Source organism: Rhinatrema bivittatum, chromosome 7, assembly GCF_901001135.1.
Source record: "Rhinatrema bivittatum chromosome 7, aRhiBiv1.1, whole genome shotgun sequence".
Taxonomy (NCBI): domain Eukaryota; kingdom Metazoa; phylum Chordata; class Amphibia; order Gymnophiona; family Rhinatrematidae; genus Rhinatrema; species Rhinatrema bivittatum.
In genome coordinates this window covers 33,763,281-33,787,324 of record NC_042621.1, presented here as the reverse complement: position 1 = coordinate 33,787,324, position 24,044 = coordinate 33,763,281, and the positions used below count along the sequence as shown (strand labels likewise).

Genomic DNA, 24,044 nt, shown 5'->3' with positions numbered 1-24,044 from the left:
AGCCCCTTGGTCGTAATATGTGATGCTTGATCACTAATGTGTAAAACGCATGTGTAGAGATAAGAATTATGAAAATGTATTTAAGGTGGCCCCTACTGGGCGGGGCATGCAGTCTGATACCTGTCAGCTGCATCTATTGCTAGCAAATAAACTTTTCTTTCTCGGGCCAGTGCCTGAAGTCTTCTGTTTGTCACCTGTTACAATGGGGGAGAGGTTGGACCACCAACATTCACTCTTAAGGCAGCTGAAATACTGGCTGTAAAGAAATAACTAAACACTTACCCCAGAACAACAGAATAAGATAAGAGGGAATGTCCAAGACAGATCTGTCACTGAAAACAAAGGTCTGCCTGCAAGTCTCCAGAGAAGCTGAACACTGAGGCTTTTTTTTTTTTTTTAACTGTATAAGATCCATCCAAGGAATGAATTAGAGAAAAACAAAGAATAAAGAAATTCTGTAACTATCCTCTCCATGAACTGGGGAACCGAAAGTGCAAGTGCCATCTGCTGGAGTCAGAGAAATACTGAAGGGTTACAGAGGGCGCACCAGTATATGAGAGAGCGCCCTCTCAGATTTTGCTCTGACTCCATCTGCTGGAAGGGGTGGGGGGAGTGAGGGGGGTGGAACAACCCACGGTCTGGACTGATCCTGGTACGTACAGGGAACAGAGTTTCCACCTGCTTTGGGGAGTTATGGACATGGTGCAGGAGTGCACACTGGGTGAAGGGGTAAAAAGACAACACCGGAATTTAGCAATCAACAGCATTTATTTCAAAGTCAAATAAAACTGGTAAATTCCTTTTTGCACATGAATAATTTAATAAAACACCTAAGCAAAATAAAAGGCTTCTGATAATAGATCCATTTACAGAGAGAGTCCTCGGATTATCTGAAAAAGGTACAACACCAGGCACCAGAAAGCTCCGGTGCAGTACTCCTAAGAACAGTAAGAGAACCTCACCTGTGGTCATGCCATCAAAGTAGTGGGGAAAATACCTATACTTCTGCTATTCACCTCCTATGACCACATGCTATGAAAGTTGCTCTCTCTTGTATCATTAGGGGAAAAAAAAGAAAAGATTACAAACCTGCTTCCTTCAGGAGCTCCTTAATCCTGAGACAAGTTATCTCTTGAAAGCCAGAGACATCTCATCAGCACAATGAAACAGGCCATCCCCAAGAGCCCAGACTTTCTATTTCAGTTACTTAAGATCAGCCCAAACCTTGGAAACACAGCAATGATACCAAATGCAAGTTTTCAGTATTACTTCCTCCAGCAGTTGTGGGTCTGGCTTTCCCTAGTCAGAAAGGCAGTGTGTTTCTTTCCCCTTCTCCTTTCTGCTTCTGTGAGAGCAGAATACTGCAGGAATCAGTCTAATGTGGATGAGACACAGGTTAAAGAAACAGCTTCCTCAGTTCAACCAAATGGAAACCTTCCAAAAGCTTTAGGCCTTATTGGGAGAATTATAAATATGAAAGACACATATTCTGACAGCACCACTATCTGCAATGTCTATCCCTTCTATAAGAGAAGTCATAGACATGCATCCCTTTTACTAGAAAGAACCTCAACAGGGAACCTTGGCTCCCATCATACATGGCCTGAACAGAGGGACTTCACATGGCAGAGACCCCTCTCTACCTGCGCAGTGATCTGAACTGACTCGGAGGGAATTGCTTATACCAATATTAAAAGGTTTCAGGAGCTCTAGGATTTTACTATCCCAGAAATCACTGGCATTTCATCCCTTCAATTCCAAGTCAAAGAAGAAAGATTTCAGAAGAAAGCATATTCCTTGCAGAAGGCAAACCAGATAATGGAGAAAGACTAGAATGTTCGATAACTTCTGCCTCCATACATCTGGAGGCAGCTGCTAATTCATGCAACTCTCGGAAGGCCTTCCTAAGACACAAACATATCCTGCAATCTATCATATATTTTATCTACCTTCCCTTTCAAACTTTTGATGCACTATGAATTTACTCTCCCAGGTTCTTCATGTGAGGGAGCTTTAGTGCTGTTACTGTCTCAGTACACCAGGCTTGTCAGATAGATTTGGCACCACCATAGATCAACGCTACATTAAGGAGTACAGGTGCTCCCCCCTGAGGGCAGGTAATAGCATAAAAAATGTGAGCAAGATGCAAGTCATGCTGAAAGGTTATAAACTTAAAGGCAAAAATAAAATGTGTATTATGAGGTAGAGGAAAATCCCTGCAGTGCAAACCCCACCTCCCCTGCCAACACTAAGCACCCACTTGGTGCCAGAGACAGTCACATGGAATAGGCAACCAATAAGGGAACGTCTGATTGTAGGAAATTAGGAGAGCAAATCTGAAATAGATTAGCACATGAACAGCAAGAGGCTTACAAATAGTACAAGAAACTGGGAACAGACACAGCAGCTGCTGTTCAATATTCCAACAACTGTACAAGTTTCCAAGTAGAAGGGATAAGGTCACCCTTCTAACATGACAAGTAATACAGTGAAGGCTCTTACTGCTTGATCTGGACTGAGCTGAACCTCATCTCGCACATCTAATCTACTCTAGGGGATGGACGAATGGAACACAGCCTTCTGCTAGTGCCCTTATATGGGCATCCAAAGCAAAATATTTTGTCCTAAGAAATCTTTCTGTGCAGAATATTGCACTGAAAAATGGGGAACACATCCATCATTCTGCTACTCCCCTCACACCCGCAAGCAAGGTTCCCCCAGCTGTCACTGTGTGACCAAGCTTGCCTTTCAGGACACTACAGTGTGAGGTGACAGCAAGGATGAGTAAGGCTCATAAGGTCTACAACTAGGCATGTTACGAACGGGAGAAAGGTGTGGCAATGTACCCAGCACCTTCTGCTAAGTTAGGAGCAGCGTTCATGCCTGGGATGAAAGCACCCCCTCCCAGACAGCAGCAGTAGATGACCCAGAAGGCCCCCCACACCCAGAGCTCTCAGATATAACTCTCACACTGCAAGAAGATAAACTGGCTGAAATAGCCAGAGGACAGGTCTGATCCACAGAAAAACGTTTAAAAAAATAAAATGCAATCTTACAACTATTAACAGATGCACAACTAGTTGTACCATCCGAAGAAAGTTGGAAAAAGAGAGAGAGAGCGTCCGTCACAGAGGGTGAGATGGAAGAGAACAATGATCAGGAACAAATGTTTAAGTGCAACATACATTGTCCTCAAAATCACAGCAGGAACAAAGAAAATGTAATCATGAGGACTTTCTAGTTGTTTTCAGAGGACAAAGTGAAGCCTCAGTTCCCCTTCTGAACCTGACAAGCACAGCAGGGTCCTTGCATTCGGGTTCGCACAGGGTCAGATCTGCAGCTCTAAAAGCATTTCCTCTTTTGCAGGCAGAAGTCCGTAGTGTAATTAGTGCTGGAGTTCTGGTAGCTCTCCCAGCTCAGGACAGCATGGCTCTAGCAGTCCTCGAAACTTCGACAGTTTAATTGCGCAGCTCAGCCAGCCTAGGAAATAAACACATAGGAAAAGTAGGAAAGAAGAACCAATCAATACAGAACACAAAACCCCAAGTGTGCACTCAGGTCAACAGCTACTGAGACAAGACCTGCAATTAAACCCATGCAGAATTACATGCCCATCACAAAAATGAAAACCGCATTTAATGTCAGCTGAACCAGTGATCTTGACAATCTGCAGGCTCCAAACTGGGAAGGACAAAACAAACCTCCGGGACAGCTGGTCTTCCTGGGTGCGAATGGAGCTCTCTCCTACAGCTGAGGCTCCTTCTGGGAGCTGGTTGAGTTGGTCCATGATCTCCAAACCATTTTCCTCAGCAATCTGAACTATGAGGTTGTCTACCTGCTCCTGAGGAGTGGTCAGGGTGGTTGCAGAACTCATGGAATCTTCCATGACCTACAAAGGGGGAAACACAGTGCTAGGCATATCCAGCAGACAGAATGAGAGTGCAGAAGACACTTGTCAAAAGTGAAAGAATTGATGTATGGAAATTTTATTTATTTATTTATTTATTTTATATTCTTTTTTTATACCGAAGTATAGCTGAGTCAGGCCCCATCTTTCTGTCTTTGTGATAACACTTGCAGTCACCAGGCTCAGCACCCAACCCCTTTCAAGTCTTATTTCAGACCCTAGTCCCAACCCTTAATACCCTTTTTCCTTGGTCAAATAATTTCCAGTCGCCTGATCTGAGTCCTGCCCCATGTCCCAAACTTTCCTATCACCTGGCCCAAGTCCTGCCCCAGGCCGCACCCTCTTTCCTAGAGAATTCTACATACCGAAGTGTGGACATCCAGATTCTGAACCTGCTGCTCAAACTTATCCATCACTGCTGACACCTTCTGCAGGTCCATGGCACCCAAAGCTTTATCCAGAGCTTTAGTAACCTGAGCCATATTCTTTGTCACCTGTAACAGATACAACTCATTCAATATGTCTATACATATCAGAAGACCCGCAGATAAAAGGATGGATGAGGACATACGCAATCCATGCATTGTATGCAAATGATGCAGGGCAGAACTGAGGTGTGTTTGGAGTGGGGATCTCAGTGATAGAATAGTGAGATGTGCTGCAGAACAGGGAGTGAGGTGCATTGGCAGAGTTGTGCTTATGGGTTTTTGTACCTGACTAGCAGGGGGTGCTGTGGGGAGGACTGAGGTGCATAGGCATGTGGAGCTCAGTGCACAATGTTGATTAATAAGCAAGTACCAAGCAATGTGCTGGGAGCTCTGGCAGAGACAGAACCTTACCCCCTTCATTGTCACAGCTGTCTGCACCTTCGAAGATACAGCATCCACACGGGATGCCATTCGGAGCCAGTTTAATCCTTCATTCTTCTTTCGAATGGCATTCTCAGCATACACCCGAGCACATTCCACATTCTTCTGTTGCAAAGCCTGTAGGATTGAAAGATTCAGTGTAACTCACACTACATTCAAACTAAATCAGATGAGTCTTTAACCTTAGTAATTCTACGCTTTGTTCTCCAACAGAGGGCATATCACTTCCTCCTGTTTGGAACTCACAAAGAGAGCATGAGGTTTTGTGAGAAGTCCAAGGCTATCCAGCCTTGTCTGTTGAAACAAACCCCAGCCAAGAGCTAACTGAAGCCTGTGCAATGACTGCTGTAATATGCTACAGCCAGTCTAAACTAAAGTTTCAGGCTCCAAGCTTGTATGTGTAGTCTTACTTTGAAAATATGGAACCCTCGGACCATCAGTATTGAAATGGCAGAAACCATGCCACAACATTATAGGTGCCAGTGCATTCCCAAACCCATGACCATTCAGGCACAAAACATTATAGAGTAAGACTCAGCACCTTCTTCACTTTGGCTTGTTCGTTCTTGGAGTCCTTTTCTGCCTTCTTGGCCAACTTTTCCAGCTGCTTCGCTGTGAACTACACAGAAAGAAATGCCGTGGTTCAAACATCTGTTGTATGTCACAGGGCAAAGCACAGAATGAAGCCCAATGCCTTTCCCCAGATATTTCACTCTCTCGGCAGGACACTATATAATTTCAACAAATCCTGATCGTAAAATCTAATTTTTAAACATAGCAGATCTAATGCAAACACCCAAAGGGAATCATGTGTTAACAGAAAGGGGGTGTCATCTAAAAGCTCACTCTTCCCTCAGCAGCTCCTTACAGAACTATTACGTGGCTCAATGAATGAAGCACAGCACAGCAAAATCCAGGGATACGCTGTGACCCTCTCCTTAGCCTTGAGTTTACCAAACAGCTGCCTCCTAAAGTGCTCTGAGATGAAGTCTATAAGAAAGAAAGTGTTGGTTGTAATTGCTCATCACCATCTGGTGCCAGATCCAACAACAGCACAGCTACTTTAAGAGACACGATGATCACCAATGACACAGCGGCATCTCACAATATCACCTCCAACTTCTACACAGCATTCTGCTAGACTCTTGGCAAGGGCCAAACACCATATAATATTAATCTTGCATCAGTTACTTTTAACCAGGTGTCACTGTAAGATAAAATTCCAAACTCTTTGCTTTATCTTTAAATTGATGAAGAAAATGGCCCTTGAATCTCTCTCAACTTCTGATCTCCTATACTCCTATGAAGGAACTTGGATGCTCCAAAAAGGCACTCTTATCTGTCCCTGTTCTGGCCTATGCTAGATTAACTTGCACGAAACTTTGTGCACTCAGCTACTATACCCCGAAAAGATGGAAAAAGATACCACTACCCCTGTGCCTTTAGACCTATCATCTAACCATTAAAAAAAAACAAAAACTAAAAAAAATCAAAACAAAAAAAAAAACCAACCCCCAAACCCTGACTGTTCAACCAAACCCTTCCCCTAGATGCCACAATAGAGACTCTTTCCTCTACTGCCTGACAACCAGATCATAAGCCCACAACTTTGTTCACCAGTTACCATCTCATATATGCAATTGTACTTATACCCAACTTTGTATTCTTGCTATCCCATATACAAAGATTATATGTATTATTACAGCTTAGATTACTTACTGTCTACCTCATATCTTTAACCATATCTAACAGATGCTCTACTTTCATAAGAACATGCCATACTGGGTCAGACCAAAGGTCCATCAAGCCCAGCAACCTGTTTCCAACAGTGGCCAATCCAGGCCATAAGAACCTGGCAAGTACCCAAAAACTAAGTCTATTCCATGTTACTGTTGCTAGTTATAGCAGTGGCTATTTTCTAAGTCAACTTAATTAATAGCAGGTAATGGACTTCTCCTCCAAGAACTTACCCAATCCTTTTTTAAACACAGCTATACTAACTGCACTAACCACATCCTCTGGCAACAAACTCCAGAGTTTAATTGTGCGTTGAGTGAAAAAGAACTCTCTCAGATTAGTTTTAAATGCGCCACATGCTAACTTCATGGAGTGCCCCCAGTCTATTATCTGAAAGAGCAAATAACCGATTCACATGTACCCATTCTAGACCTCTCATGATTTTAAACACCTCTATCAAATCCCACCTCAACCGTTTCTTCTCCAAGCTGAAAAGTCCTAACCTCTTTAGTCTTTCGTCATAGGGGAGCTGTTCCATTCCCTTTACAATTTTGGTCGCCTTTCTCTGTACCTTCTCCATCGCAACTATATCTTTTTTGATATGTGACGACCAGAATTGTACACAGTATTCAAGGTACGGTCTCACCATGGAGCGATACTGAGGCATTATGACATTTTCCGTTTTATTCACCATTCCCTTTCTAATAATTCCCAACATTCTGTTTGCTTTTTTGAATGCTACAGCACACTGAACTGATGATTTCAATGTGACACCTAGATCTCTTTCCTGGGTGGTAGCTCTTAACATGGAACCTAACATCGTGTAACTATAGCATGGGTTATTTTTCCCTATATGCATCACCTTCCACATTAAATTTCATCTGCCATTTGGATGCCCAATTTTCCAGTCTTACAAGGTCTTCCTGCAATTTATCACAATCTGCTTGTGATTTAACTACTCCGAACAATTTTATATCTGTAAATTTGATTATCTCACGTGTTGTATTTCTTTCCAGATCATTTATAAATATATTGAAAAGTACAGGTCCCAATACAGATCCCTGAGGCACTCCACTGCCCACTCCCTTCCACTGAAAAAATTGTCCATTTAATCCTTCTCTCTGTTTCCTGTCTTTTAGCCAGTTTGTAATCCACGAAAGGACATCGCCACCTATCCCATGACTTTTTACTTTTCCTAGAAGCCTCTCATGAGGAACTTTGTCAAACGTCTTCTGAAAATCCAAATACACTACATCTACCGGTTCACCTTTATCTACATGTTTATTAACTCCTTCAAAAAAGTGAAGCAGATTTGTGAGGCAAGACTTGCCTTGGGTAAAGCCATGCTGACTTTGTTCCATTAAACCATGTCTTTCTATGTGTTCTGTGATTTTGATGTTTAGAACACTTGCCACTATTTTTCCTGGCACTGAAGTCAGGCTAACTGGTTTGTAGTTTCCCAGATCGCCCCTAGATCCCTTTTTAAATATTGGGGTTACATTAGCCACTTTCCAGTCTTCAGGTGCAATGGATGATTTTAATGGTAGGTTACAAATTTTTACTAATAAGTCTGAAATTTCATTTTTTAGTTCCTTCAAAACCCTGGGGTGTATACCATCTGGTCCAGGTGATTTACTACTTTTCAGTTTGTCAATCAGGCCTACCACATCTTCTAGGTTAACCGTGATTTGGTTCAGCCCATCTGAATCATTACTCATGAAAACCTTCTCCGATAGGTGTATCTCCCCAACATCCTCTTCAGTAAATACCAAAGCAAAGAAATAATTTAATCTTTCCGCGATGGCCTTATCTTCTCTAAGTGCCCCTTTAACCCCTCAATCATCTAACGGTCCAACTGACTCCCTCATAGGCTGCTTCATGTTCAATGTTCTCTATTTTGATAATAATTTTAAATTAAATTAATCTTGATAGTAATCCATCTAATTTAGCAAAAGAAGGAATATCAAATATATTAAATTAAATCGCAAAGATACATTATAACACAAACTGATGTGATAGTGATAGTGACAGTATCCAATTATTCAAAAGCAAAACTCCCCCCACAGCATTATGCATATGAAGAAAGCACAGACCCATGTAAAATTATGTGAATAAAAAAACCAAAAATACAACAAAGAAAATAATCAACCCAAATCATTTAAGACTTGGCTACATGCTCTAGGAATATCAAATGTTTGTATATAAATAAATGTCAAAAATACTCACCTTCAACTGAAACAGTGTGTCTAGAAACAAGACAAAAAGGAAAGGAGAGTGAGAAATTGCAGGATGTCAGAAACACTCTTCCAGAATCAGTAAACAGAATCGCAACCAACAGGTAACAATTTAAACCGTTTTATCCCTGAACACAGGTTAGACAAGAGGTGGCCAACTCCAGCCCTCAAGAGCCACTAATAGGCCTGGTTTTCAGGATATCCACAATGAACATGCATGAAATAGATTTGCCCAGTGCATGCAAATCTAGCTCGTGCATATTAAATTACCGGTATCCTGAAAACTAGGCCTGGTTGTGGCTCTTGAGGACTGGAGCTGGCCACTCCTGGGTTAGACAAAGAGATTTCGGATCTCTTTAAACAGAAGCAATAAAAGCCACAGCAGAAGCTAATATGGCTCAATCTGCTCTGAAATGGGAATCTGAAGATTTTGCTTTGGTCTGGAAAGGGGTTAGCAGAGGAAATAGGAAAGTTGGTTCTTTCCTGCTAATTTTCTTTCCTGTAACACCACAGATCAGTCCAGACAAGTGAGTTTTGCCTCCCTACCAGCAGATGGAGTCAGAGAAACAAACCTTTGAGGAACTGCTACATAACAGAGTGCCACCTGCAGTCCCCTCAGTATAGACCTGTACCCAAGCCAAGATATAACCCCAAAACCCCCTTCTCGGGCTAACAGGGAAAACTATAGGCCTGGAAACCCCCAAAAACTGGAGCCCAAAACACTCCCAAAAATTAAATCTGAAACACACAAACCATGATCAACAACTGCCCAAATACCCTGAAAGGCAAACAAACTTGAACCACAAGTTGGCAAAAAATAGTCTTTCGGCAGTGACGGATGGGTCTCTTGACTGATCTGTGGTATTACAGGAACGAAAATTAACAGGTAAGAACCAATTGTCCTTTCCTGAACACCCAGATCAGTCCAGACAAGTGGGATGTTCCAAAGCACTCCTAGACTGGGCGAGAACCTGAAAGACCCGCACGCAGAACACTCTCAAAGAACGCTTCTTCCTGTGAAAGTCTGGTGAAAGTATGCAACGAGGACCACAACAAAGCCCTACAAATGTCCTGAGGCGATAGCAACGACATTCTGCCCAGGAAGTGGCTAGCAATCTTGTGGAGTGCGCCTTCAGCCCTGCTGGAACTTGATGGCCTCTTACAAATTTATTTATTTATTTATTTATTTAACAGTTTTTTATACCGACCTTCATAGTAAATTACCATATCGGATCGGTTTACAGATTAACAAAAGGGAAAAACAACAAGAGTAACAAATCCACGTAAACGAAAGATAACAATAAGTAGGAATAAGTCAAAATTACAATCAACAAGGGGAGAGAACTTGGAAGCTTGCAACAAGCTGGAAGGAAGATAGGCCGGTAAAAGAAATTTTACCATAGAAAGTACAAGTTAAAAACTTAGACGGTGTTTTAACCTTAATGACTCAGAGTCCATTTATTCCTTCATTGAAAAATGGAGTGCCAGACCGAGTAACAATGAAGGCCAACTATTGATTGTCTGGTTCAGGGAAGGCTTGTTGAAAGAGCCAGGTCTTAAGTCCTTTTCTGAAAGTTAAAAGGCATGGCTCTAGTCTGAGGTTTGATGGGATACTGTTCCAGATCGATGGGCCTGCTATTGAAAAGGCTCTGTCTTTGGTCATAGCGAGGCGTGAGGCTTTAGTGGGGGGAACATTCAGAGTGCCTTTGTACATGTCTCTAGTTGGTCTGATAGAAGAATAGAGTTTAAGAGGTATTTCCAGGTCAAGTTGAAGTTGATGATGGATAGTTTTATGGATTAAGGTGATTGATTTGTAAAGAATTCTGTAATTTACTGGTAACCAATGTAGATTCCTGAGAATGGGTGATATGTGATCGTGGCGGCTGGTACTGGTTAACAATCTTGCTGCCGCATTTTGAATCATCTGCAGCGGTTTAGTAGAGGATTTGGGAAGTCCTAGTAGCAGGGCGCTGCAGTAGTCTATTTTGGAGAACAGTAACGCTTGGAGGACTGTCCTGAAATCGTGGAAGAATAAGAGAGGTTTAAGTCGTTTTAGGACCTGTAATCTGTAAAAGCAATCTTTCGTTGTTGTGTTGACCATTTTCCTGAGGTTTAGTCGGTTGTCTAGAATCACCCCAAGATCTCTCACCTGTTTACATGTGATGTGAGCGTTGAATGATGTTGGTTGATGGATATTATCATTTGAGGAGATGAGGAGAAGCTCTGTCTTAGAAGCGTTAAGGACCAAGTTTAAGCTATTGAGTAGATTGGTGATGGAAAGTAGGCAGTTATTCCAATGGGTGAGCGCTTTTGCTATTGAATCTGTTATGGGGATTAGAATCTGTACGTCGTCTGCGTACAGATAATGAATTAGATTGAGATCTGTTAACATTTGGCAGAGGGGGAGGAGGTATATGTTGAAGAGGGTTGGGGATAAAGAAGATCCTTGTGGTACGCCAAGATTAGATTTTGTTAGGGGAGACTCTTTATTATTGATTTTGACTTTGTAAGTCCTATTACTGAGGAAGGACTTGAACCAGTTGTACGCAGATCCCGAGATGCCGATATCTGCTAGACGATCCAACAGGATGGTGTGATTGACGGTGTCGAAAGCCGCCGAAATGTCTAGCAAGACTAGTAAAAAGGAATGTCCTTTATCTAACCCCATAATAATATGGTCTGTTAGTGAGATGAGGAGGGTTTCCGTATTGCGTGATTTCCGGAAACCATATTGCGAAGGGTGTAGGATCTTGTGGTCTTCCAGGTAGTCAGAAAGCTGTGTGTTTACCAATTTCTCCGTTAATTTAGCGACGAAAGGGAGGTTAGAGATGGGTCTGAAATTTGCTGGAACATTTGGGTCTAAATTGTGTTTCTTGAGGAGGGGCTTGAGTGAAGCGGTTTTTAGGATGTCTGGGTAGCTTCCTTGAGATAGGAGGCTATTTATTATACTGGTCAGAGGTCCTGAGATCAAGTTAGGGATTAGAAGCAGGAGTCTCGATGGGATGTTGTCAGCTGGATGGCTAGCAGGTTTCAGTTTATTTAGAAGGGATTCAATCTCTTTGGTGGAGATTGATTCGAAACAGTCAAATTTGGGTCTATTTAGAGAATTGGAATTCTCACCTGACTTTAGGGGGGTTGTATTTGTAGGAAGGAGGGCGAGGGTATTTAAGATCTTCTGTTGGAAGTAAGAAGCGAGTTCTATAGCTTTTGAGAGAGCTTGTTCATCTGGAATAGGTGGTGAGGTTGATTTAGTGATTTGTGATACGTAGGCGAATAAGGCCTGGGCATCGTATTGAAAATGGTGAATTTTGTTTGCGTAGTATTCCTTCTTTTTCTGTAGAATGGCGATCCTGTATTGATTTAAGAGTCCCTTGTATGATGAGAGGGTTGTTTTATTTGGGGTTTTGCGCCATCTATTTTCTTTCTGGCGATGCATATCGCCATGCAAACAGCAACTTACAACCAATGGGAAATGGTAGACTTAAAAGCCTTCTCTCCCTTCTTCCTGCCCCATACAGGTCAAACAGGCGATCACTGCGCCGGAACTACTCAACAGCTCCAGATAACGCAACAGAGTTCTCCCTACATCCAAAAGATGCAGCTCCCTGCCCCTGGGGGAATCCTTAGACCACTCCAGAAAAGCCGGAGGGTCAACCAATTGATTAACATGAAAGGAGGACACCTTAGACCAAAAAAAAAGGGGGGGGGGACCGTCCACAAAGAAACCCCGTCATGGGAAATCCACAGAAAGGGATTCTTACAAAACAGAGTCTGTAACTCCGAAATCTGTCTGACCGAACAGAAAGCCACCAGGAACACTATCTTCAGAGTCAAAGCCTTCAGCGTCGCTCTCCTCAAAGGCTCAAACGTAGCCCCACACAAAACTCCAAGAACAAATTGACTCCAAACTGGGCATAACTTCCGGACCATAAATCGCAAATACTTTACCTCTTGAAATGAACCATGTCTGGATACGAGGCCAAGAACCTTCCTTGCCATTTGCCCCTAAGAATCCAAAGCTGACACCTGAACGCAAATGGCACTATTGACGAGACACTTAGACAAGCCCTGTTGCGCAAATTCCAAGATGAGAGGAACCTCCACTAACAGGGGATGCACCTGTCTCCAAAGTCACCAAGACTCAAACGACCTCCAGACCTGAATATATGCTATAGTGGGAAGTTGACGAGCCTGGAGAAACGTATAAATAACCTGTTCCAAATAACCTTCCAGCTGCAGCCGCCACCTTTCAAAAGCCAAGCCATGAGACAAAAGTGATCCTCTCGATCTGAAAATATGGGCCCCTGTTGCAGCAACTTTGGTAGATGAGCCAGCCGAAGGGATCCAACCATCGCAAGATGCACCAGATCTGCAAACCATGGACACCGCGGCCACTCGGGCACTACCATCACGGAACCGGGATGCGCCTCTATACGCCTCAGAATTCAACCGATCAGAGGCCAAGGAGGAAACACATACAGCAGGATCCCTGATGGACAAGGGCACACTAGAGCATCCAGGCCCACCAAACCGAAGGAGTGGGAGGAAGGCTTGTAAGGCTAGGGCCACTGCTCTGGTCTCTAATCGGTTGACCACTGCCCTTTGGGGGAAGTCCGGTCAGCGTGTTGTCCGACAATGCAACCACGGTAGCCTATATCAATCGCCAAGGGGGAACCAAAAGCCGACCAGTGGCGGCGGAGGCACAGCAATTGATACGCTGGGCGGAGCAGCACCTCGTAAGTATTGCCGCATCTCACATCGCCAGAGTTGACAACGTACAGGCAGACTTTCTCAGTCGCCGCCAGCTCGATCCCGGAGAATGGGAATTGTCCAAGGCCTTCCAGCTCATATACGACACGTGGGGGCATGCCAAGCATTGATCTGATGGCCACATTCCAGAATGCCAAGGTTCCACGCTTCTTCAGACGCCACAGAGAGACAGGAGCCGAAGGCATCGATGCTCTGGTTCTTCCCTGGCCAGCGAACGTCTTACTGTACATGTTTCCTCCCTGGCAAGGGATCCACTGTATAGAGCTCCATCCGGTGGAGGTGATTTTAGTAGCTCCAGAGTGGCCGAGACTTCCCTGGTGGAGGGGAGTGGACAGTGGAGTGCCTCAGGGATCTGTATTGGGACCCTTACTTTTCAATATATTTATAAATGATCTGGAAAGAAATACGACGAGTGAGATAATCAAATTTGCAGATGACACAAAATTGTTCAGAATAGTTAAATCACAAGCAGATTGTGATAAATTGCAGGAAGACCTTGTGAGACTGAAATTGGGCATCCAAATGGCAGATGAAATTTAATGTGGATAAGTGCAAGGTGTTGCATATAGGGAAAAATAACCCATGCTATAATTACACAATGTTGGGTTCCATATTAGGTGCTACAACCCAAGAAAGAGATCTAGGTGTCATAGTGGATAACACATTGAAATCGGTTCAGTGTGCTGCGGCAGTCAAAAAAGCAAACAGAATGTTGGGAATTATTGGAACGGGAATGGTGAATAAAACGGAAAATGTCATAATGCCTCTGTATCGCTCCATGGTGAGACCGCACCTTGAATACTGTGTACAATTCTGGTCGCCGCATCTCAAAAAAGATATAATTGCGATGGAGAAGGTACAGAGAAGGGCTACCAAAATGATAAGGGGAATGGAACAGCTCCCCTATGAGGAAAGACTAAAGAGGTTAGGACTTTTCAGCTTGGAGAAGAGACGACTGAGGGGGGATATGATAGAGGTGTTTAAAATCATGAGAGGTCTAGAACGGGTAGATGTGAATCGGTTATTTACTCTTTCGGATAGTAGAAAGACTAGGGGGCACTCCATGAAGTTAGCATGGGGCACATTTAAAACTAATCGGAGAAAGTTCTTTTTTACTCAACGCACAATTAAACTCTGGAATTTGTTGCCAGAGGATGTGGTTAGTGCAGTTAGTATAGCTGTGTTTAAAAAAGGATTGGATAAGTTCTTGGAGGAGAAGTCCATTACCTGCTATTAAGTTCACTTATAGAATAGCCACTGCCATTAGCAATGGTAACATGGAATAGACTTAGTTTTTGGGTACTTGCCAGGTTCTTATGGCCTGGATTGGCCACTGTTGGAAACAGGATGCTGGGCTTGATGGACCCTTGGTCTGACCCAGTATGGCATGTTCTTATGCACTGACTTCCCCAGACAAACTGCTCCCCAGCCGGAGAGATTGGCATCTGTGGTGAGCACTGTCCAGTCGCGCATCACCAGAGGAACCCCACGCTCCAAATGGTCCGAGACGAGCCACCAGTCGAGACTGCACCTTGCTGAATCTGTAAGGGGGAAGAGGTAGATGAAACTGTTCGGAAACCGGATTCCACCGGGACAGCAATTGTGCAAAGGCCCAGGGCACCAACTCCAGAGTGGATGTCATGGATCCCAGGACTTTCAAGTAATCATGCACTCTGGGAACCCGTTTGGCTAGCAAGTCCCTCACCTGTCCCTGCAGTTTGACCACGCGTTCTATAGTGAGGAACACCTTCCCCTGTTCCGTACTGAATAGGGCTCCCAGAAATTTCAAAGACTGAGAGGGAGTCAGATGACTCTTGGCAAGGTTGACCACCCAGCCGAGCGATCTCAAAACTTGCAGCACCCTGCGGATGGCTGACCGACATAGAACTTTGGACTTCGCCCGAATCAGCCAATCATCCAGATAGGGATGTACCAACAATCTTTCCTTCCAGAGCTGCCTGCTACCATGACCTTGGTGACCATTCTGGGAGTGGTGGCTACAACGAAAGGTAGAGCCCGAAATTGGTAGTGACACCCCAGTATGCAGAACCTGAGGGACCTCTGGTGGACCGACCTGATGCCTATATGGAGATATGCCTCCGTGAGATCCAGAGAAGCCAGAAACTCTCCTTTCCTTACCGAGGCGATGACTGACCAAAGAGTTTCCATGCGGAATTGAGGGACCTGAAGACACTTGTTTTCTCTTTTCAGATCTAAGATCGGCCGGAAAGTGCCTTCCTTCTTGGGGACTACGAAGTAAATGGAATAGCGGCCCCTCCGCTGTTCTGTGAGCGGAACCGGCGTTATAGCCCCCCCCCCCAAGTCCAGCAGACGCTGTAGAATGGCTTGTACCGCCTCTCGCTTTTCTTGGTATGCACAAGGAGAGATCAGAAACTTGTCCTGAGGCCGCTGTACAAAATCTAAAGCGTAACCTTGACTTATCACGGTGAGGACCCACTGGTCAGAGGTCAACTTGGCCCATTCCTTGAAGAAGAGCAATAGTTGGCCCCCACAACTGGAACCAAGGAATGGGCCGGCAGTATATCATTGTGCTGACTTAGCTCCAGAGGCAGACTGGGAGCTACTGGGTCTGCCGAAACGTATTCCTCAAAAGGACTGAGATCACGAATGTTGTCTGCTTGAACCTGGGCAAAAGGACGAGTCAGTTGATCGCACCGGTCAGAGCCTCCTATTACCCCGGAAACGGGACCGAGCTGAAAAGGAGCCTCTCGACCTGGACCTGTCCTCTGGTAGTTTATGAACCTTGTTCTCCCCTAGGGACTGAATCATGTCTAAGTCTTTGCCAAACAGTAACTTGCCTTTAAAAGGTAGTGAGCGAAGCTGCGCCTTAGACGAGACATCCACTGCCCAGGTTCGTAACCATAGAAACCTACGCGCGGAGACCATGGACCTGGCCAACATCCGCAACAGATCATATAGTGATTCAGCGCTGTAAGCAATAACCACCTCAAGTTGACCCGCCTGGAGAGCCTCACCCTCCGAAAGGTCGGCGTTGGCCTGGAGCTGTTGTGCCCAGCGAAGACCCGCACGCAGAGCAAAATCGCTGCACATTGCAGCTCGGACCCCCAGCGCTGACACTTCAAAAACCTTCTTCTGCTGAAGTTCCAATTTTCTGTCCTGCAGGTCCCCGAGGGCCGTTGTCCCCATGACTGGGATGGTAGTTTTCTTGGTGACGGCAGACACTGCTGCATTCACATTGGGAACTCACAGAAGGTCCAATGCCTCCTCCGGCAGAGGATATAGCTTGTCCATAGCTATATGACCTTCAACCCCAAGTCAGGGGTGTCCCATTCCCTGAACAGCAGGTCTGCTGCCGAGAAATGGAAAGGGAAGGAAACGGTGGGACCCCTTAGGCCCAGCAGCACCGGATCCATAGCTCCCAGCCGAGCCTCAGGCAGCGGGACTTCCAAACCTAGCTCCCCCAATATGGCTGGAATAAGCAGACATAATTCTTCTTTAAGAGGCGGACCACTTTCGGGTCATTGCCTTCCATAGCCTGAGACCACCGGTTTAAGTCCTGTTGGGGGTCCACGTCCCCATCGCCCCCCCCTCCCCAGAGGCTTGGGTTGCTGATCAGGCTCGTCCTGTGATGTGGAATTCGAGTCCGTCCCAGCCACTTGCCCTTATGTGGCTCAGACCCTCCTTTAGAACTGGAGTGCTTCCGCACTGCACAGAGATCTTCTCCGAAGACTGCTTTTTCCCTGCCTTTTTTGCCTTAAAGGCCTTATGGAGCAGCAATACGAACTCTGAAGAAAAGGAGGACTCCGAAGAGGAATCAACAGCCCCTTCAGGACTATCCTCTGTAACTGGAGAAGCTGGGCCTGCTGGCACTCCTCCCCCAGAGGGAATTTGCTATGGGGAAAGCGAGGGTAGTGAAAACCCCTCCCCCTTCGCAGGCCGCATGGCTGGCCGACAAGAATCCAAAATGGTGTCTGTTCCCGCGCTCAGCGGGAATGGACTAGCAGAAGCCTTGCAAGCCGTCGGCAGCCGCTTTGAAGGCAGAGGAGCGCGATTCCGGCCCTCCTGGGGCAAAACGGAAGGTCCTTCATCTCCTGGCAAACAATCAGCGCACAGACCGTCCCGCGAAATGCGCACGCTGAGCCGCACGCACAGCACGATGAACCTCGGGGCATCCCTGTCATGGCTAAAAATTAAAGAATAAGTGGCAAAAAGCAGTAAAAACAGCGGCGCAGGAAAGCGGGAGAACCACTAAGGCACAGGAGAGTCGGCGTGAAAATGAAAGAAAACTTTTTTTTTTTTTTTTTTACAGAGCAAAAACTTGCTCGATCACTGTCCCCGGTTCTGAAGAAGTTCCTGCTCCTGCTGGGGTGAGTGAGCCAGGTACAGGGTCCTCAACCCCTATCAGCAGCTGTCTCACTCCACCAGAGGGGATGGTCCCCTCAGGACCTAGCAACCCCCTGGGAGACTGACGGATACAAGCTTGTCCAAACCTCTCTTCTTGCTGTATTTGTTTTTGGGTTTTTTTGGAAACCTAAAGAAAATTAAAGGAACATTCCCCTTAAAATCCTAAAACTACTATCTTGTTTTGTTTTTTTTCAGCAGGTAATCAGAAGAGACTGTGGGTTTTGCACTTCCTCCATCTGCTGGAGACAGAGAAAGACTGATGGACTGTGGGTGGCACCTTGGTGTATAGGACAGGGTTGTTTTTAAAACTTATCTGTCTCCATCTGCTGGAGGGGAGGCAAAACCCAGGTGTCTGGACTGATCCGGGTAAGTACAGGGAACCTGCATCCATGGTGACCACCACCCAGGCCGGGGGTTTTAGGCCCATTCCCTTCATCAGATTGCAGTGAGACAGTTACTAATAGAGAGTAGACCTGGATTCTTGCAGCAGGGCAACGGCAGATAATATTGTCCCAACAACGGGTCCCACCTGGACAACAGAGCGCGCTGCAGAGGTCTCATGTGCGCAAACGACCATGGAATCAAATCTATCGTGGATGCCATGGAACTGAGCCTTGAAAGGAATCCCAAGCTGTTGGCAACATAAGATGAAGCAGGTGTGTCATTTGTGCCTGCAAAACCCTCACTCACTCTTCCGACAAGAACACCCTGCCCTTCCTAGTATCGAATAGAGCCCCCAGATACTCCAAGGATTGGGTCGGAACCAGATGGCTCTGACATACGTATGACCCAACCTAGTGATTGCAAGGTGTTCATCAACGCTGAAGCTACCTCTCACACTCCTCTTTCAACTTTGCTCAAATGAGCCAATTGTCCAGGTATGGATGATCCAGAACTCCTTCCTTGCGTAGGGCCACAGCCACCACCACCATCATCATCTTGGTGAAGGTTCGTGGAGCTATCACCAGTCCGAACAGAAGGGCCCAAAACTGAAAATGCTGACCCAGCACTATGAGATGAAGAAACTTCTGATGGTCCATCCGAATCAGAATATGAAGATAAACCTCCATCCAATCTAGGGCCACCAGGAACTCTCCTTTGTGGACTGCTGCTACAACCGTGCGCAGTGTCCCCTATGAAAATGCAGCACCCAAAGGGCCCTGTTCACCTTCTGCAAGTCAAAAATGGGACAGAAGGTACTTCTTGGGAACCACGAAGTAAATGGAGTACCTGCCCTGCCCTTGTACCTCCTGCGGCATGGGCATTATGGCACATAGATTCAGTAACCTTTGCAGCGTCTACCACATAGCCTCCCACTTGCTGCGAGGCCATGTGAGACTTGGGAAAGGCCTCCCTAACCGGGCACAAAAATTCAAGAGTGTAGCCATATTGTATGACCTCTTGCACCCAACGGTCTGAGGTAATCCTGGTCCACTCCATTTAAAAGCTGGACAAGCTGCCCCCTATGGCTTCTATGCATGAGTGGGACACCCTGGCTTCCTTGTGTTGACTTTCTATCACAAGCCCTTGACTAGCAACATCCCTGGAGCCTCTATGGCTTCCACAAAAGGATTGCTGGCGGTTGCCTATTGGCTTCACATATGCATTGGAGATGGTCCTACCAGACCGAAATCGCCTCAAATCCCTGAACTGGGTTTGAGGTGGATTTGAAGCCTGTTCCCCTTAGATTCCCCCGTCTTCATCAGCTGATCCCAATCCTCCATGAAGAGAAGCTTCTCTTTGAAAGGGAGATTACACAGCTGAGCCTTCAACCACATGTCCGCTGACCAGTTCTGCAGCCATAAAAGCCTGCCAGCTGTCACCACCAAGACCGTACTCCTGGCTGATGTGTGAACCAAATCATAGGACGCATTGGCTACATAAGCCACCCCAGCCTCTAAAACGAGCTAACTGCAGGGCACCATTTCCTGTCGAAGCTGGATCCTGTGCTTTCTGCACCCCACACAGACAGGCCCTCTGCAACAAGCTGGCACAAACAGTGGCCCAAAAAATTTAGCACAGGGACCTCAAACATCCGCTTTAAGTCAATCTCCAACTTGCAGTCCTGTATATCCTTCAAAACGGCAGCCCCCACCACAGAGATGGTTGCCTTTTAAGTGACCGCCGACACCACAGCATCCATCTTCGGTACCCTCAGTACCTCCAAACTCTCCTCCATCAGGGGATATAGCTTCCCAAATTCCTGATCTTCTTAGGTAAGGGAAAGGCTCTCAGGGGTCCCCTCAGCCCATCCAGGAACGAACCCATCCCCTCGCTATCCGACCCCTCGAGTCATTTTAACCCCCAATTTCTCCAAGTCCAGGGGAATAAGTGTGCATAGTTCCACTTTCTTAAATAAAACGGACAACTTGAGAATCATCCCCCTCCGCTATTTCATCCAGATCAGAGTCATCCTTAGCTACATCCGGGTCCACACCCGGTACCACAGTCACATTAGTGTCTGGAACCACCCCCTGGTGGTCCAAAGGGACATCCTACAGATCATCCATGGAGTCCCCACCCCCCATCCCTGGGGTCCACCTCAAAGTGCGCCCGCAGTCCCAGACTATGAGGGCCCACCTGCGGGCCCTCTTAGGCTTTTTGGCGTGGATAGGGGAGGCCCGATTCTCGCCCGCTTCTCATTTGCTCCCTTCCTTGTCAGGAAAGTTTTATGCATCAAGAGAAAACATTTTGGCGAAAATCCCTCAGGGCCATCTGTCCCCTGTTCCAGGCTGTCGGAGTCGTCCCCCCCCCCCCTCATCAGAATTCTCCTGAACCACAGGAGAAAACAGGGGAAGGGAATCTCTGGGTTCCCTAGTGACAAAGGACTCCTGCTTGTGGCCCTCCACGGATCCAGCCGCTGACACAAACGTCCCCCTGAAAGGCGGGAAATCCACTTCCCCCAGTGCGCCCCGCTGAGGAACCCTCCTCTCCTAAAGCGCAACCAGGATAGCGGGAATGAGAATTCAAGCGTGTAGACTCCAGCCCACATGCACGGCACACTTCTCTGCGCAGTTCGGGCGCCATGCCACGTGCTCCCGCACCGATGGTCGCTCTGTGGCCTGCAAACAGTGCCGGCCGCAATCGTCGGTCTGGCGCATGCATTTTTTTTTCTTACCCAAGTTGCACCGTTTCCTGTGGCACGGAAAAGTCAGCTGGGCACCGCCGCGGAAAAGACCACTGCTCTCCAGCCTCAGCTCGGCTCCCAGAGACGCGCAGGAAAACAAACGCAGCCGCACCAACCACTGCCGCACCTCCTCCGCTACAGGCCTGGCTGCTAATGCTGCTCCCCTGGGACACATGCGGACCAGCACAGTAGTTACCTTTTGTCTGCCGAGGCCTGCAGCCCTCGCTGCCTCATGGCTGTACCTTCCGGCCTCCAGCAACCAGCTGTTTGCCTTTCTGCTTTCTTTTTTTTAACTTTAAAATCACAGATACAAAGGCAAAAAACACACATAGGGGTACTTTCTTGATTCCGGGGCCTTGCAGAGGCCTCATAGGCTCTGAGGGAACCAGTCCCCTGGCTTTCAGGGACCCCGGTAAGATGCGGGCAAGCATGCCCAGCTCAACCTGAGGGATGGTCCACCAAGGAGCCTAACACCTTAGGGAGCGTCTGCCGAAATTCTCCTACTTCAATTTCTCTCTTTCTTAATCTGACTGCAAGGTTGCACCTCTATCATCGAGTCAGATAAATACTGAGGGGACTGCAGGTGGCACTCTCTGTTATGTAGCAATGCCTCACAGTTTTGTTTCTCTGACTCCATCTGTTGGGAGGGAGGGCAAAACCTACTTGTCTGGACTGATCTGGGTATAATCAGGAACTTAAGATTAGTATACCCAGGAACCTGCCGTAAGAGACTGGCATGCTCACTGCGCTGCAGTGTATACAGGAGGGTAATTTCCCAGGGGGTACCTGGCACCTCCAACACACTGTCCTCTGAAAACAAACCTGTGGCAACAATGAATGTTTTCAGAAACAGTTAAGCCACGAAAGACATTTGCATGTCCTTAAAAAGAAACAGATCTGCTCCTCACACAAGCAGCTTTAGTTTTACTCATACCAGTTTCATATTCCCTGGTGCATGATGCAATGTGAGACAGTATGCAATAAGTGACCTGGATTAATGCCACATGAGCACAAAGATTTCCCGTGGACCTCCACTGCCCGGTGCCAGTTTCCACGGTTGCACAAGTACAAACCTCTCACACAAACAGAATCTTCACCCTGTTTATTGTTCTCCTAAAATTATGAGTAACCAAGCAAATAAACTAAACTTGCTCATTTTCCCTAAATACTACACCAACACTGACTCCAATTTGAGCTCTAGCCTTAACCACCTTACTATAATTTCTCAGAAGCCCTCATGAGCAGCCATACTCAGAATGTTACAACTCAGGTCTTATGGATTGGGATCTAACTGGTTCAGTACGTGTAGCGACATCATAGCCATTATGAATGTGAATCTTATATTTGCAGTTGTGGAAGGTTGTATGATCTCATTCCAATAAATAACATTTTGGTGCTGTATCCCAACATGCAGTTTAACATAATACTTCTATCTGATGTTGCACTACTTGACAATTTTTACAGCAAAGACTTTATCAAGCCACTTATAACAACATCCCTGACCAAGGAGACTTCTTCAGGAAGCTGGTCCATCAACGTGCATGTAATCAGTCAATTATCCCTTGCTCTCAAGTTTCCTGTGAGCTCTTTGGGCAGGAAATTCTCTTTCCCCCAGTCTGACTACATTCTTGTTCAGACTGGTCTGTGTTTAAGTAGCACAGCACATTGTCGGCACCCTGTAAATGCTATAATAGCCATAATCTAAGGCCAAACAAAATATGCACACACAGAGGCTGAACAAGGAAGCTTTATAGGAAATGCCTTCAAAGCTTCTTTGTTGTATTTCAGACCTTCCCTCATCGCTTTTGGACTTACAGCATGACTTAAGAACATAAGTGCTGTGCTGGGTCAGACCAAAGGTCCATAGCGCCCAACAACCTGTCTCCAACAGTTTCCAAACCCCAAAATAGATCCAATGTATTCCTATTCCCTCCCTATGACGAGTGTTGGGTCTCCCTGAGTCACTTGGTTAATAACTATCTATGACGTCCGATAAATTGTGTCACATCTCAGTCAGTTTCATCACCTGAATTGATATGTCACGTCTCAACATTTCATTGTTTCATGCACACATCGCAACTACAGCAAACGTCTGTTTTTAAATTTATCTTAAATTTCCATAATTAGAATACACAGCTCACATCCCACGACTGTCCACCACTGGTCTGGCATTACTAACTTAAAGCGCGGAAACCAAAGCTTGCCAGTTTCCATTGCTCAATTCTCGGGGCTATAAACTTCTACTTATCTCTGAAAGCCGAAAATGAAAATATCTGATATAAATGCTTTCCCGAAGTACCTAAAACTGCCCCGAGCCCCCTAGCCCCCAGCCTCTCACCGTCCATTCCGCCGTCAAACAGATCCCACTTCCGGCTTCCAGTCTCACCACACCCACTTCCGTCAACTTACTGCGGCGTGAAATATCTCTCAGCCGGAACTAATGTCACGCCGTGAGGGCGCCATAACAGGAAGAGGGCGGGGCTGACGTCCTTCAGCACGTGATCAATGCGCGTAGGCTCGGCCTCTCCTGCGGCTCTATCGGCGGGAAAAAATTACACAGGATGACTGAAAGCGCTTTCTTCCGGGGGGAGTGGTTATCTCACTCCTGAGAACATGTTTACACTTCTAAAAGCTGCGAGTATTTAATAGTATTTGCTTAGAGTAGATAAATTGGGCTGCAGTGTGCTAATCGTCCTCTGAATCGAATGCAAGCTCACGTTTATATAAGCAGGGATAGCTTTAGGGCAGTTCTCAATCTTCCTGTAAACATCCCATTGATACATGTAATCCAGGAATACAGCACAGATAGCTGAAGAGCAGAACTTCAGATAGCTGCAGAATGCATGTTTGGTTGGGGGACACGACACCAAAGCAATCAGGCTCTGCCCCTGCTCCCCACTCAACAGTTACACAAACCAATTCCTACCAGTAGCCCCCCTACCTGTCTTTAGCAATTCTTCCCCCTCCTCTACACTGACTGGTGGCAAGGGGAGACCAGTGATATCTCCGGTTCT

At 46.1% G+C, this 24,044-nt stretch overlaps 1 protein-coding gene across 1 annotated transcript; it reads right to left on the bottom strand.

The window, feature by feature from the left end:
- Positions 1 to 749: 749 nt before the first annotated feature.
- CHMP1A (charged multivesicular body protein 1A) lies at positions 750 to 23,473 on the bottom strand. Its single transcript, XM_029608223.1, has 7 exons — positions 23,369 to 23,473; positions 8,740 to 8,759; positions 5,318 to 5,395; positions 4,747 to 4,893; positions 4,273 to 4,401; positions 3,702 to 3,889; positions 750 to 3,480 (listed from the first exon to the last, which is right to left on the bottom strand). The coding sequence occupies exons 1-7, from the start codon at positions 23,373 to 23,375 to the stop codon at positions 3,459 to 3,461; spliced, it is 591 nt and encodes a 196-aa protein (XP_029464083.1). The 5' UTR covers positions 23,376 to 23,473; the 3' UTR covers positions 750 to 3,458.
- Between the last annotated feature and the right edge of the window lie 571 nt (positions 23,474 to 24,044).

Bases quoted from the DNA above. Each gene is read 5' to 3' on its own strand.
- CHMP1A (XM_029608223.1), bottom strand. The intron at 4,894-5,317 runs GTGCTGAGTCTT...TCAATCCTACAG, and splicing joins AACAAGCCAAAGTGAAGAAG to GCTTTGCAACAGAAGAATGT. The intron at 3,481-3,701 runs GTTTGTTTTGTC...TTTATTTCCTAG, and splicing joins GAAGACCAGCTGTCCCGGAG to GCTGGCTGAGCTGCGCAATT.